Below are 12,247 nucleotides of genomic sequence, written 5' to 3'. Positions count from 1 at the left end.
ACTGAGATTTCCCGCATAGAACGTATAGGCCGCTTTTTGTGAGCGTTCACCCAGGATAACTCACAGGACGCATATTAGTGACCTAATAGAAATAATGGGCGATATAATAAAGCAAATGTGAATCGGTCCTGCTCATTGATAACTTACATCTTATTTTACCTCAATACTTTAACTTCACGAAAGCTACAAGCAACTCTAGAATCATGAAAATTTACACAAGTTTCACACATTTTGGCGACTCGAGTAACAGAATCAGCTGAAATTTATCTGGCTCTTTGACTATGGAGGTTAAGTTAATCGTTGTGACAATAGGATCACGTGCACGCATGTGACCTTTTGGGTGCCCAGTCTAGTCAGTTAACTTGATTCAGGATTCCACGTCTCAACGCGTAACAGAGTTCTCAATTACAAATTCGACCCGCCTACTCATAACATAACATCAGGACTTGGAAGAGATCGATGCATGCCATTACTTGCGCATAAGTATGGCTTCTTTAAGTCAATAGCGGTTGAATTCCTAGGCAGATCAGAAGTGACCAGTTTGCGACGGGTAAGGAGCTACATAATCACGACGAATTTTGCTCACGAATCAGCAGTCGACTCGATCTCAAGCTATTGTCTTCGATCGATCTTTCGCCTCCCAGATTCGTTTTGCCAATGAAAACAGAGGTTGCAGTGTTGTTCCATCGCGCAAAGACTTACGACAACAGCATCCTACTTCGGACATCACAAGTCTGCAAAACGTCAGAAAGCGAGAGCATGGCAAAAGTATCAACGACAAATCTGCCTTTTCAGATGGATATGTATATCCTTCGCAATTTGGGCAAGCTTCCGAAGAAGTAGCTTCGCCGACGGCTCCATTGACATTCAGCTCTGGAGGACAAGGTTCTGATAGACTTGTCTCTAACATGCAAAATGATAGCGGACATACTTCTGAAGTCGAGTCCAAGGCTGCAAAATTAGATGATATACTTGGAAAGGGGCTGCGAGAAAACCTGCAAGGAGAGTCAAGGGCCAAAGGCCGCGCCGCAACGTATCAACGACGACTGAAACGGGACAACCACGACATGGCAGCTTTGGTGGAGCGTAAGTCCTCGCCGAGGTCTTTACGAAAGCTGCTAGAGCATAGCCCATCTCTGCATTTAGAAGACGCTTTGTTGAATGCCAATGACCCAAGTATACTTCCACGAAAGCGTCCCAAGTCTGTACATGATTTGACCTACCGAAATGCGAAGACGTTGAAAATTTTCAACGTTAATGGACTCAAACACTTGGAACTCAGCGACACTATCAGCTTGCAGTCGATCACAGCGAAGTACATTCGTCATTTAGCCAAACTTCGTACTAGCTCCGGAATGACCTCTGGACACCGTAAAATTGCGCCTGAGATTGACGACATGCAGGGCTCTGGATCTGTGCATCTGTCTTGCCGTGAAATCCAGCTTCTGAAAGCGTCTGGTTACAATGAACGAGATGCGCAAACGTGGGCCGAGATTTTACTTCAACCTGACATTGAACTTGCGGCTCGTCGCCTCTTTGTTCCTGACATTGGAGACAACAATCACATAAAGGCAACGCCTTGGTTTGTCATGAACTTCTTGCTTCGACGTGAGATTGTCACGGCTGAAGCATTGCGTCTCTTACTTGATCATGCTTGGCGCGCGCTTTCTTGGCAAGAGAGAACCAGACTGAGCCTGACGAGTAGTTCTTTTCGACCGCCATCGCTCAGAACCATCATGATAGTCTGCGTTCGAATGGTTCGGCATGCTAGAGATGTTTGGCCTCAAGCCTTGCCTAACATTACCAAGCTTTTCTCGACATACATGCTTGATGCGTGGTCGAAGTACTTCGCTCGGATTGACAAGCCTATGAGTGCTTCCATGCTAAGACAAATGACCTTCAAGAGCAATCGTATGCTTTCGCAACTTAGCTTGTCTGGAAGAACATACCCCGTGCTGTCTGCGGTGCATCAGCAGCGAGCTCAATTTGATCTTATTAGAAAGATGACGATGTATAACCCATCACTGCCTATCAATCGAGAAGGCCACCGCGCATTGACGAAGACCTTGTTACTCCTGAAGAAGACACCGCAAGAGCGCGATTGGTCTTTTCTTCAAGCGCGATCTTGGCCTCCTTTCAAAGTATCACGAACTCGGCTTGATGACCCTAAAGATCGAGAATATGGTACATCAATAGCAGGGAAATCGATTCAATTCATGCAAAAATACGGATATCCAATGCTAAATTGGGACAATATAGCACGTGTCTACAGTGGCTGGAATCCCGATGGAAGTCCCGCTGTACAACAAAGAACATTCATGCCTTCCGTGCCCACAAGCAAAGCTGGTGAGCCTGGCATTGGAGAACTACACGCTGCCATCATTACTTCCACGAGAACGGTCCCCGAAGCCTGGGCAGCCTTTCTGAAGTTCGACACGCCAAAAAGCCCACCATCAAATGCTATGTATATCGCTCTGTTCAAAAAACTATTCGCGCAAACGCCCGGCTTGTTTACGAGGCCAAAATCTCTAGTTCATCCTGAAAACGAGCCTGTCGCTGCTGGGGACGGGATTGAAACTAGTCCTCCCCCGTCGTCACCCCTCGAAACCTTATACCTTCCCAGTGAACCGCCAAGTCCAGATGCTTTGCTTGATATGATCCTTGAAAGGGGTGTTTCTATTTGGGGGGAGCTGATGTCGTTCTTAGTGACAAGGGCTCCGAGTCTGGAATTCGGTCTAAGGGTATGGGCAGCTGGAAAATACATAAGGATTGGGAATAACGGTAGAATAAGTTGGTCTACAGACCACCTTCGGCTGCTCAGGTCACACTCTCAAGATGGCCTGAAAAGTTTACCCAACATACCCAATGAGTTGATCACCGCACTAATCAGCTGTGTAACATCAAGTCCAGCTTTAATACCCGAATTGAGCATGATAGCAGACAACACAGATTTTTGGGTAGGAAGGTGGAAGTTGCGTCGCACGCATTCTCTTACGATAGCATCCCGACTCCTAATATGTTACAGCCCACGGGACTCCATGCCTTGGAACCATCTTCTCAAAGCGCTCACGCATAGAAGTATGTTTCGATACGCACTCCCGATTTCACATCAAAGCGGACAGGTTTTTTGGCCTTTGATTGCTTGGGCAATGTCAGAGGATGTCTTACGGAGCATGATTGCCAGTAACGCCATTCCCAACCACAAGACCTTTGAATACCTATGCGATATTACCTGGGAAGCTGCCATCACTACCAAGCTGCATCGTCTTGACATGGAAGAGACCAGATATCTGCGTGCTAGCGGGCAATCGAACATCGAACGAGAGTTTTTGGAAGCTCAGGTGCTCCTATCTTCCGGTTCAAGTCTCCTTCGACGACGTTTCGCAATGCTAGTGGGGCTGGAACAATGCAGGCACGCGTCTACCAGTAAGGGCATTCAGATAGGTAGTCCGTCCATGCCAAAGCACCTTGCTCTGCTCAAGGCTGCCGTTCTGCATAAGTATATTCGCGCGCTTGGAATTCTCAGAGATCACAAAGGCATCTATTCTCTGGTTCGATGGATGGTCACCGCAGCGAGCGATCTGAATGAACTGCAAGACTGTCAGGTGAACGGATCAAAGCAGCTACGCAGAGTCATAGTTGCACTCCGAGTATGGTTAGAATGTCCGTCACGGGACTTCGTGTTGGCAGAAAGAGGGATCCTGGTCGAGCCTGCCCCAGATGAGCTTGTACACCTTGTGAGACAAGAGGTGGAAAGTGTCAGGCAATGGGGTGGTTGGCCTTCGGATCATGATGTCGACAGGTACTGCAGAAGACATGCAGGCTATTTCCTGTAGTATAGAGTTGTTCGCGAAGAAGCGAGATTCACTCGTCCTAACTATGTAAACGATAACATGAGAGCATGGGAAGAAACCCAAAATTTTGCCCTCCATTCCCGTACAAAGATTAGCTGGCCGACTATGGTGTTTCAAACTTGGATAACGATGATGCGACGTTGAGCAAAGCAGATTAAACTTTCGACGAGCGTCTTAGCAGCTCACACCCTACCGTAGCGTATATTTTTCGAAGAAAAGCAATTGGTGATTTACTTCCAAGAATGGATCGCTTCCCAAAACCTTGAAGGCGGGACGGTCGTGCCGCACCTTTGAATTAGCTGCATATTCGGTACTGTCAATAGAACCAGGCCCACCCAACAAAAAAGTGTCCCCAGACATCGCAAAGCGCGGCTCCCGGATCTTTGATGACCGCCATTACGCAGAATTACAAAAGGGGAAGAGCGTCGTGCCATATATCGCAAATCAGCGGAATAAGCTTCGAAAGCCCTTTGGCTCTCTGGAACGTTCCAATCTTCGTGGCAAGGCCACTTACGGGTACAGTGAAGCAAGAAAGGACTAGGCTACAATGACACAACCGTTTGCGCAAGGCCACAAGTTTGTACTTCGGAGAGTTCCAAAGCAATGCATGTATGGGCTCTAATCACGGCTTCTTGTCTGACGTTGTATGCACGGCATGGCATCCGAGTTGCTAGAATGCAAGAGATCGTTCCTGCTGTGCGACGTGGACGCCAGAAGTACGAGTCAGCGAGTGGACATCAGACAGACGGGTAGGCGTTGTCTTGGTTAAGAATTGTGCATGATGATGGGTTCTTGCGGTGGGGACTGCGGGAGCACAGAATCCCACTCTCCGGGGTACGGTGCGCGCAAGTCATGCCTAGAGGGATCCAGCCGCGAATATCGCCCACGCTCATAGCGGCCGTGCGAAGCCTGTTTCCATGCAAAGCGTTGCTTGCTGACGCTGAATTCTCGGGACCCGAGCATTGGAAGCTAAAAAACCGACCAGGCAAAACACTCGAAGCCAAAGCTGCAAGGGTGCCCAGTGCCCTCGAGCGTACACTTGTCGCGTTTCGTAGTCGGAACACGTCACGAATGGTAGACACACGAACAGTCGAAGAGAAACGAAGAAGTGCGATCGGGAGCCGTGCTTTTGGAGAGAATACGTGAGAGTGCGCTTCACACATTTCTTGCTCTTGCTTTTTTTTTCCTAATCTTGAGCAACAATAGCCTGATTGCGAGGTAAGGCGGTAGTGGCGTTTCTTCGAGGAGGGACCGACTCGGGCGGTTCATCCAGCACCTGGCTCCTCCGCCTGCTCCTGAAGGGATATATATATATATATATATATATATATGTTACGTCACCCAGCTATGGTAGCTAATTGAGCTGGCACAGCCTGTCTTCTTGAGTGATCCTCATGCGCGTAGGGTGACTGTGTGACACTTGGTTTGCTCTCATCAGTGTGCGCACGGCCGAAGCGAGCAACCAGCAGCTGGGCCACGGAAGGAAGAGAACCATGCAGAGACATGCAAACCCCTTTCTCCGACAATGCTCGGCGACGGCCCATTTTCCTTTCATTCTTCTCGTCATTATTTCTGCTCTCGGATCGGCACCGCGAACCGAATGATCCATACGAAAGCTGCGCACTGACCTGGCCCGCGCGAGTCCCATATCAGGAGTCCAGAGCCGGACGCTCGGGTTGACATAAGTCGGCATTCCCAGCACTTTGGTTTGCCTTCACGTTGCCGCGATCACATTCGTCCAACCCCGTGCTCCCAGCTTCGTGGGAAGACTTGTTCTGTTCGCTGTCGCTGCCCGCGTTCTCGGGAGGCCTTGCCCTCCCCGCCGTCCTCTGTGCCGCTCGGGTCGGCCGTCGTCGTCAGGATTGGACTCGCTCCCACCTGGGCCGTCACAATGGCTGCTCAGCACCCAACGCCATACGAAACCTCAAGTCTGTGGTCCGAAGAGAGCTCCCCTGTTGTCGCGCAGTCTCCGATCGAACCAGATGTATGGATCCTCGAATCCTTCTCATCTTGTGGCACAGATATGGCTGACTAGTGTAATGTGTTGTTACAGTCCGGGGACGACGATCAGAGTGTGCTCTCGTACGCTGTTCCCACTTCGCCCACACGGTTCTTTCCCTACGAAAGATGCTGATTTGTCCAACAGCAGCACCAGGTCACTTAGGGAAAGTGTTTTTGAATTCATAACAGAGAACGGGAGGACGTATAACCGCTATGGAAGTATGCAGTTCTCCTTTCACGCTCAACGTGAAGTACAGCAGAATCTAACTTAGCACAGACTATTTCCTACCGTCGGACGAGGTACTCTGCATTACCTTTTCCCTCTAAGACACATCATCCTGACACTTGTATAGCCCGAGAACGAGCGCTTGAATCTCCAATACGTGGTCCTCCAGCAACTATTCGAGAATAAGGAGCATTTTGCACCTCTGCAAACCCCGAGAAGAATTCTGGACATTGGCACAGGCACAGGCATATGGTGCACTGAGATGGGTATGCGACATCCCAACCTTTGAACGGCTCCGCGCTCTCAGGCATTGAAAGTAACTGTGACGCAGGTAAAAAATACCCTCGCTGCGAGATTATAGGCACTGATATCGCGGCCGTTCAAACTGTTCCGCCCCAGCCTAATGTAAAGTATATCATCGAAGATGCAAATGACGAGAACTGGGGTACCAAGCGCTATGATTACATACATACCCGAATGATGCTGGGTGCCTTCAAAGACTTCAGAGTCATAATAAAGCGTGCGTTTGACTATCTCGAACCAGGCGGCTACATGGAATCGCAAGAGATGTGGCCAAGAGCTATGTGTGATGATGGTACACTGGACCCGGAAACCCACAAGTTCTCTGAGTGGATTAAATATCAAGATGAAGCGGCGATGAGGCTGGGTATGCCCTTAAGAATTGCAAACAAGCTCAAGAAGTGGTACGCGGAAGCTGGCTTTGTCGATATTCGAGAAGAAATTCTTCGCATACCGATAAATGGATGGCCAAAAGATCCTAGGTACAAGATGTTAGGCAAATGGTGGGGTCGCTCATTATTAGATGGACTACAAGGCTTTACACTCGCATTATTCACGAGGGCTTTCAACTGGTCACCCGAGGAAGTAGAAGTCTACCTGGTTGATGTCAGGAGGTCCATTATGGATAGGAGCGTGCATGCTTACCATTCCATGTAAGTGACAAGTGAAGGGTTAGCCTTTTTGCGCCATCTGATAATCAGACAGATATATTGTTTATGGTCGCAAGCCAACCTTAGCAGAACAAAAGATCATTGAAGAGCGGAAAGCACGCGAAGCAATGGAAGCTGAGGCGAGATCAAACGCGGAGCAGGCGTTGTACCCTGGATTTCCAGAAGAGCAAAAATCCAGGACATCGCAAGATAGAGCAGCAGCAGAGTGGACGCAGCATGCCAGAGCATCACAAGATCAGCAAACATCTAATAATCGATTCCTTTCTGGTACGACAGGCGAAAATTCAAATAGGAGGCCCAGGCAAGCATTTTCGTCTTCTCCACATTCTAATGTATGAGTGCCTCAATCATTGGTATTTTTTTACGAGCGTAGTTATGATTTTGATGACTTTGCATTTGGGCTGGCTTGCGTGTGAAGAAAAAGTCATTGTTACGGAGGGTAAACTTTCATTAACATCAAAGCATTGTCTTGGCTCGGTCATTACTCCCTCGGATTTGACAGATTGGGTACTGGTTTGGTTTCCATTGGCTTCGCTCTCTCCACTATCCAAGTTTCTGGCATAGACGAGAGTAGTGCTGTGTATCAGAGTGCTCGCATCTTAATGATTTGGTCGATGTAGTGGCATACTTCGAAAACAAGAGAAACCCATACATATGAGGAGGGTTCGGCTCTGAAGCATCTGTCATTTCAAGGTGTGTATATGTTTCTGCCTATCAACAAGATCGATGCCGATTTTCATGCATCGTGTGTATAGGCTCTAGACTTCTTGATACTCTAGATAGAAGTTACAAAGATAGAGCCGAACTCAAGATCAGTTCCTGAGCTTCTTTATTGCTCCAGCTTTTGAACGTAGAAAGTCTTTCTATAAAGCTTTATGTTACATCTGTGAGCAGTAGAGAGTTTCAAATCTATTAGGAAAATTTGTAATCAGATTCTTCGTTTGCCTCTTCTCACTTAGTTACATGCTCGTCCGCGAAATATATCATCGATCATTTGATCTTCAACGCGGGTTTTAGAAAACCTTATCGCCATGTGAAATTTCCTGAGCAAGAATTGGGATTGATCTTAGTCTTGAGTTTCAAGGGCCGTACGGAGTCTATAAAACCAACCTGGTTGCCTCCGACATGTCGCCTGCTTCAGGACACGGACAATGGTTTTTGACCGTCTCGAACTCATTTGCAGGCCTTATGATTCTTACTACTAAATGAAATTAGCATTTAGTACACATAAACTGATTGATTTTGCAGAACGATGGCCACGCAGTCATGGACTTCAAATTCAACTTTGAATGAATTAAATCAGATCACAAATCCAACGACAGATACTCTTTTAAGGCCCTATTTTGCATATCTTACGCACTATGTTGTGCCTCTGACTTCATCTATGTGAATACTCGCCGGCGAATCTGTCTCTGCTCGAATTACTGTATCTGCCTCGTGTTGTGTACATATAAACAAAGCGCGCTCGATCAAGTGGCTTTAAATTGAGCATGCACGACGATCCAAGGTGTTTTAAAGAACATGCCTGTATTAATTCTGAATCCGACATCAATACGCTTGTACTTCGGAGTGAGGAGGTGGGAGTTATCACACATAAGCTGTATCTAGAATGAATAATAGCTGGGCATGGTAAGGGCTAGAGATCACCTAGACAAATCAATGAATTAGCTCTAGATGAAAAGGGAAAAATAACGGTTTGAGGCTTGCAACGTAGTTTTTTTCCCAACAGCATACATTAAACCTTTGGAGGGAAAAAAGGCGTCGGGTCTAAGATTTCAAAACAAACAGATTCACTACCAATTTCGATCCAGCATGATTTAATCATATGTCTTCGCTTCCAGTATTGATTCACTGAAAATGAGCCTCCTGCACAGATGAGTTCTCAAGGAATAAAACGGAAGTGGTAAACTAACAGCTTAAGCAGTGCCCGTGTTTCCGCATCCGGTAAATTCCGATTCTTCACCGTCAGATGACTCTCCAACCTCACCACCACTTGGGTGAACTCTCGAAGATATAAACAGCAAATATAAAGAAATGACTAAATTAGAGGGTGCCCTTGCTCATGGCACCGTAGCACACCTATTGCCTCCGCGATACAAGCGCATGGTAGCAGAATGGCTGGAGGAAGATACCCCCAGCTTGGACTACGGTGGATTCGTAGTTGGTGAGGAGATTAGGGAAGCAAAATTATTAGGAAAGAGCAAGGTACGAGCACATCTTTATGATATTTCCTATCTTGAACGCTGTCGGTCAATGTTGCTCAAATGAACTATGAAGATTGTGGTTATAGCAATACTTATTGGAAGACCTTGACTTATATTATCAAAATTACTCAAAGAGCTTGGAGATCGTCTTGCGCTTTGAGGAACATGGAGAGCGAAAATGTGCTGACTCTGCCAGGGTGTGATTGCAGGAGTTCCATTCTTCGATGAAGTCTTTTCGCAGTTAGGTTGCACGTACGTAGATTGCCAATATCGAAAACGGAAGTTCACTTACACAGAACAGAGTCGAATGGCTTGTCAAAGAAGGAGACACCATCTTACCGATCACACACTGTGCTACTGTCCGCGGCCCCGTTCGTAAAATCCTCCTTGGCGAGCGAGTGGCGCTTAACACCTTGGCGCGCTGTTCAGGCATCGCCACTAAATCTGCAAATTTATTGTGGCTGCTGCGGGAAGCGGGCTATCCCAACATATTAGCTGGAACCCGTAAGACAACACCAGGCTTTCGGTTGGTCGAGAAATACGGCATGCTTATTGGCGGTGCCGATCCGCATAGACATGACTTGTCCTCTATGACAATGTTGAAGGACAATCACATCTGGTCTAGTGGGTCGATCACCAGGGCAGTACGTGCTGCGAAGAGTGCTGGGGGATTCGCAATCAAGGTTGAAGTAGAATGCCAGTCTCTAGACGAGGCAAACGAAGCAGCCGCGGCTGGGGCAGACGTTGTTATGTTGGATAACTTCACCTCTCAGGGTGTGAAAGACGCTGCGAAGGCACTGAAAGAAAGATGGGGAGATAAGTTGCTAGTTGAGGTCAGTGGGGGAATTACAGAAGATAATGTTGGTAACTTTGTATGCAAGGACGTGGATGTTATTAGCACGAGCAGTATTCATCAGGGTGTAAAGCACATCGACTTCTCTCTTAAGATTGTGCCAAATACACAAGCAAAAGAGACATGAAAGTGGTCAATATAAGGAAGCACTCGATATTATTGAGATGTTCTGAGGCTCAACCAATGGTATCAAAAAGCATGCACCAGAAAGATTTCCAATAATACAGTGGAATGCACCCCACCTGTACGCCAAAACTCCAGACCGCATTAGATGTCCATGATGCCTTCGTCAGACGAGCCTACTCTGAATTCGACTTCTTTTTCTTCTTTTTCGTTTCGCCGTCAGCCTCCTCATCGCCATGCTTCCGCTTCTTCTCTTTTTTCTCTGACTTCTCTTTCCTTTCCTTCTTCTCCTTCTTATGTCGAACCTTCTGCTCGACGGCTGCTGCAGTAACACCGTCAGCCACCTCGACGTCCTCCGGAGCATGAGCTGTCGTATCTTTGATTTCAATATCCGCCAGAAGAGAGTCCATGGCAGACTTCTATTGTTTGTCAGACCTTACCCTAAGATATGCAGATAAAACCTACCATAGCGACTTCGTTCTTCGTTGGAGCAGCTCCGGTAGCGTAGAACTCCAATCTTTCTTCTACTTGACGCCTTAGAGCCTCGCCAAATCTCGTACTGGGTACCTCGGAGAAATTGTCGATTCTCGATGCTATGGAGCATTTATTTGCCAAGAACCGTGAGATACGGCCCTTATTCTTAGCCCCCGCGCGCCCAATGAATGATGAATGGTATATCAACCCGTACTTAGGAGTATTGCCTTTTGTTTTCAGCGCACGGAACAGCGCCTTCTCAGCACCAAGAATCTGAACAGTAGATGCTGCATACTTCGATAAGTTGGTCAAGCTCCCAGCTTTCGAAATAAGTCTAGCGCCGATAACATCACCGATGAGTGCCGCTAGATTAGGCGCAACCTGGCTCATCTTTTCCGCCAAATAGCCCTGAAGTTTCTTGCGACACTCTGCCAACCGAACAGTGCGTCTGGCAAACGTCTGCACATGCTCTAGGTCCTGCTCCGAGATCTCCCTACCCATACTCGCCTTTGCAGCATCTATGATGCTCTGGGCAATAGCCTGGTCGTCATTAACCAAGGCGGCCAAATCATGGAGACTATCTTGTGAAAGATTCTGCTTGTCACCGATGAAAAGCACGAGGCGTGCATATGCCATGTTTTCGGATACAATCTTGACCAGCTCAGGGAAATGCCACGAATACCACTCACGACATCGCATGGCGAACTGATTAACCGCCTTGTCAAGATGGTCTAGAGTTGCTATGGCCTGAATTATGTGATTATCATTCTTCTGTACGCTGAACTTTACCTTCGCTCTTGAATACGCATGACCCAGTCCGAGTTGTGCACGTTCAACATCGCCTTCTTGTAGTTGCTTGAGTAGCTTCTCTGAGTACATGCGAATGCCTCGAAGAAGATCGGCAACCACCTCCGTGGTCTCAGCAGTCTCACATGCGACGTGTGGCAAGGCTTGTTGAATGCTCGCAGCCAAGTTCTTATCGGTAACACCGAGAATGACCTTCTTTTTCTTACTCGCCGCAGGTAGGTTCGTTTCAAGCACGGCGATAAGATAATTGTTCGCTATGCCTTCAGAAAGATCGTTCGCGTTCTCCAGAGCATGCGCAGCACCTTGAAATGGCGCAAATGACACAAGTTCAATCATCTTCCCTGACCCGAGATGAGAATCAAGACATTAATTCAACAGGAATAATGCATACCAAACGTGGCTAGATCCTGCGATTTCTTCTGATATTCTTTCAATCTCTGTCCAATTGTATCCCCTTGCATGAGGACCTTAAATACCTGCAATTGTGAGCATTTTTTTTCTCATGTCCTTTGTTGTATCTAACCGCATAGCCCACGCTGCTCTCGTGGAGCAAATACTCCACTGTCATTGTTAAGCTCTTCACGAAAAATCCTCTTGAATATATAGGAGTGACTGTGTCCGTCCGAAGCGAAATCGCAAGATATTGAGTTGCTGCAGTAAAGGAAATTATCTTGACGGCGTTGCTGGATTTTCAGGCCAGAGGAAAATCTCGTAAGCTTGGGCCACCTTTGCGG

The 12,247-nt window shown here is 47.4% G+C and overlaps 4 protein-coding genes across 4 annotated transcripts; 3 read left to right on the top strand and 1 right to left on the bottom strand.

Moving 5' to 3' along the window:
• Positions 1–29: 29 nt before the first annotated feature.
• Positions 30–4,007, top strand: PV09_05816 (uncharacterized protein). The gene is made up of 2 exons (XM_016359364.1): positions 30–550; positions 597–4,007. Exons 1-2 carry the CDS (start codon positions 464–466, stop codon positions 3,834–3,836), a joined length of 3,327 nt encoding a protein of 1,108 aa, XP_016212613.1. The 5' UTR covers positions 30–463; the 3' UTR covers positions 3,837–4,007.
• Positions 4,008–5,366: 1,359 nt separating this feature from the next.
• On the top strand, positions 5,367–7,998 carry PV09_05815 (uncharacterized protein). Its single transcript, XM_016359363.1, has 7 exons — positions 5,367–5,838; positions 5,908–5,936; positions 6,001–6,074; positions 6,133–6,155; positions 6,209–6,347; positions 6,413–7,034; positions 7,087–7,998. Exons 1-7 carry the CDS (start codon positions 5,746–5,748, stop codon positions 7,388–7,390), a joined length of 1,284 nt encoding a protein of 427 aa, XP_016212612.1. The 5' UTR covers positions 5,367–5,745; the 3' UTR covers positions 7,391–7,998.
• Positions 7,999–8,840: 842 nt separating this feature from the next.
• On the top strand, positions 8,841–10,349 carry PV09_05814 (nicotinate-nucleotide diphosphorylase (carboxylating)). The gene is made up of 3 exons (XM_016359362.1): positions 8,841–9,257; positions 9,453–9,508; positions 9,558–10,349. Exons 1-3 carry the CDS (start codon positions 9,087–9,089, stop codon positions 10,234–10,236), a joined length of 906 nt encoding a protein of 301 aa, XP_016212611.1. The 5' UTR covers positions 8,841–9,086; the 3' UTR covers positions 10,237–10,349.
• Positions 10,240–12,214, bottom strand: PV09_05813 (uncharacterized protein). The gene is made up of 4 exons (XM_016359361.1): positions 12,037–12,214; positions 11,905–11,989; positions 10,698–11,854; positions 10,240–10,651 (listed from the first exon to the last, which is right to left on the bottom strand). Exons 1-4 carry the CDS (start codon positions 12,079–12,081, stop codon positions 10,409–10,411), a joined length of 1,530 nt encoding a protein of 509 aa, XP_016212610.1. The 5' UTR covers positions 12,082–12,214; the 3' UTR covers positions 10,240–10,408.
• Positions 12,215–12,247: the final 33 nt, after the last annotated feature.

Source organism: Verruconis gallopava (genome assembly GCF_000836295.1).
Source record: "Verruconis gallopava strain CBS 43764 unplaced genomic scaffold supercont1.19, whole genome shotgun sequence".
NCBI lineage: Eukaryota > Fungi > Ascomycota > Dothideomycetes > Venturiales > Sympoventuriaceae > Verruconis > Verruconis gallopava.
Note: the sequence above shows the minus strand (reverse complement) of the source record. Positions and strands in the feature narration are given on the sequence as shown.

Bases quoted from the DNA above. Each gene is read 5' to 3' on its own strand.
- PV09_05816 (XM_016359364.1), top strand. From the start codon at position 464: ATGCCATTACTTGCGCATAAGTATGGCTTCTTTAAGTCAATAGCGGTT. The intron at 551-596 runs GTAAGGAGCTAC...ACGAATCAGCAG, and splicing joins AAGTGACCAGTTTGCGACGG to TCGACTCGATCTCAAGCTAT.
- PV09_05815 (XM_016359363.1), top strand. From the start codon at position 5,746: ATGGCTGCTCAGCACCCAACGCCATACGAAACCTCAAGTCTGTGGTCC. The intron at 5,839-5,907 runs GTATGGATCCTC...GTGTTGTTACAG, and splicing joins AGTCTCCGATCGAACCAGAT to TCCGGGGACGACGATCAGAG. The intron at 7,035-7,086 runs GTAAGTGACAAG...ATAATCAGACAG, and splicing joins GTGCATGCTTACCATTCCAT to ATATATTGTTTATGGTCGCA.
- PV09_05814 (XM_016359362.1), top strand. From the start codon at position 9,087: ATGACTAAATTAGAGGGTGCCCTTGCTCATGGCACCGTAGCACACCTA. The intron at 9,258-9,452 runs GTACGAGCACAT...TGACTCTGCCAG, and splicing joins AATTATTAGGAAAGAGCAAG to GGTGTGATTGCAGGAGTTCC. The intron at 9,509-9,557 runs GTACGTAGATTG...TACACAGAACAG, and splicing joins TTTTCGCAGTTAGGTTGCAC to AGTCGAATGGCTTGTCAAAG.
- PV09_05813 (XM_016359361.1), bottom strand. From the start codon at position 12,081: ATGACAGTGGAGTATTTGCTCCACGAGAGCAGCGTGGGCTATGCG. The intron at 11,855-11,904 runs GTATGCATTATT...ATCTCGGGTCAG, and splicing joins GCAGGATCTAGCCACGTTTG to GGAAGATGATTGAACTTGTG. The intron at 10,652-10,697 runs GTAGGTTTTATC...GACAAACAATAG, and splicing joins CGAAGAACGAAGTCGCTATG to AAGTCTGCCATGGACTCTCT.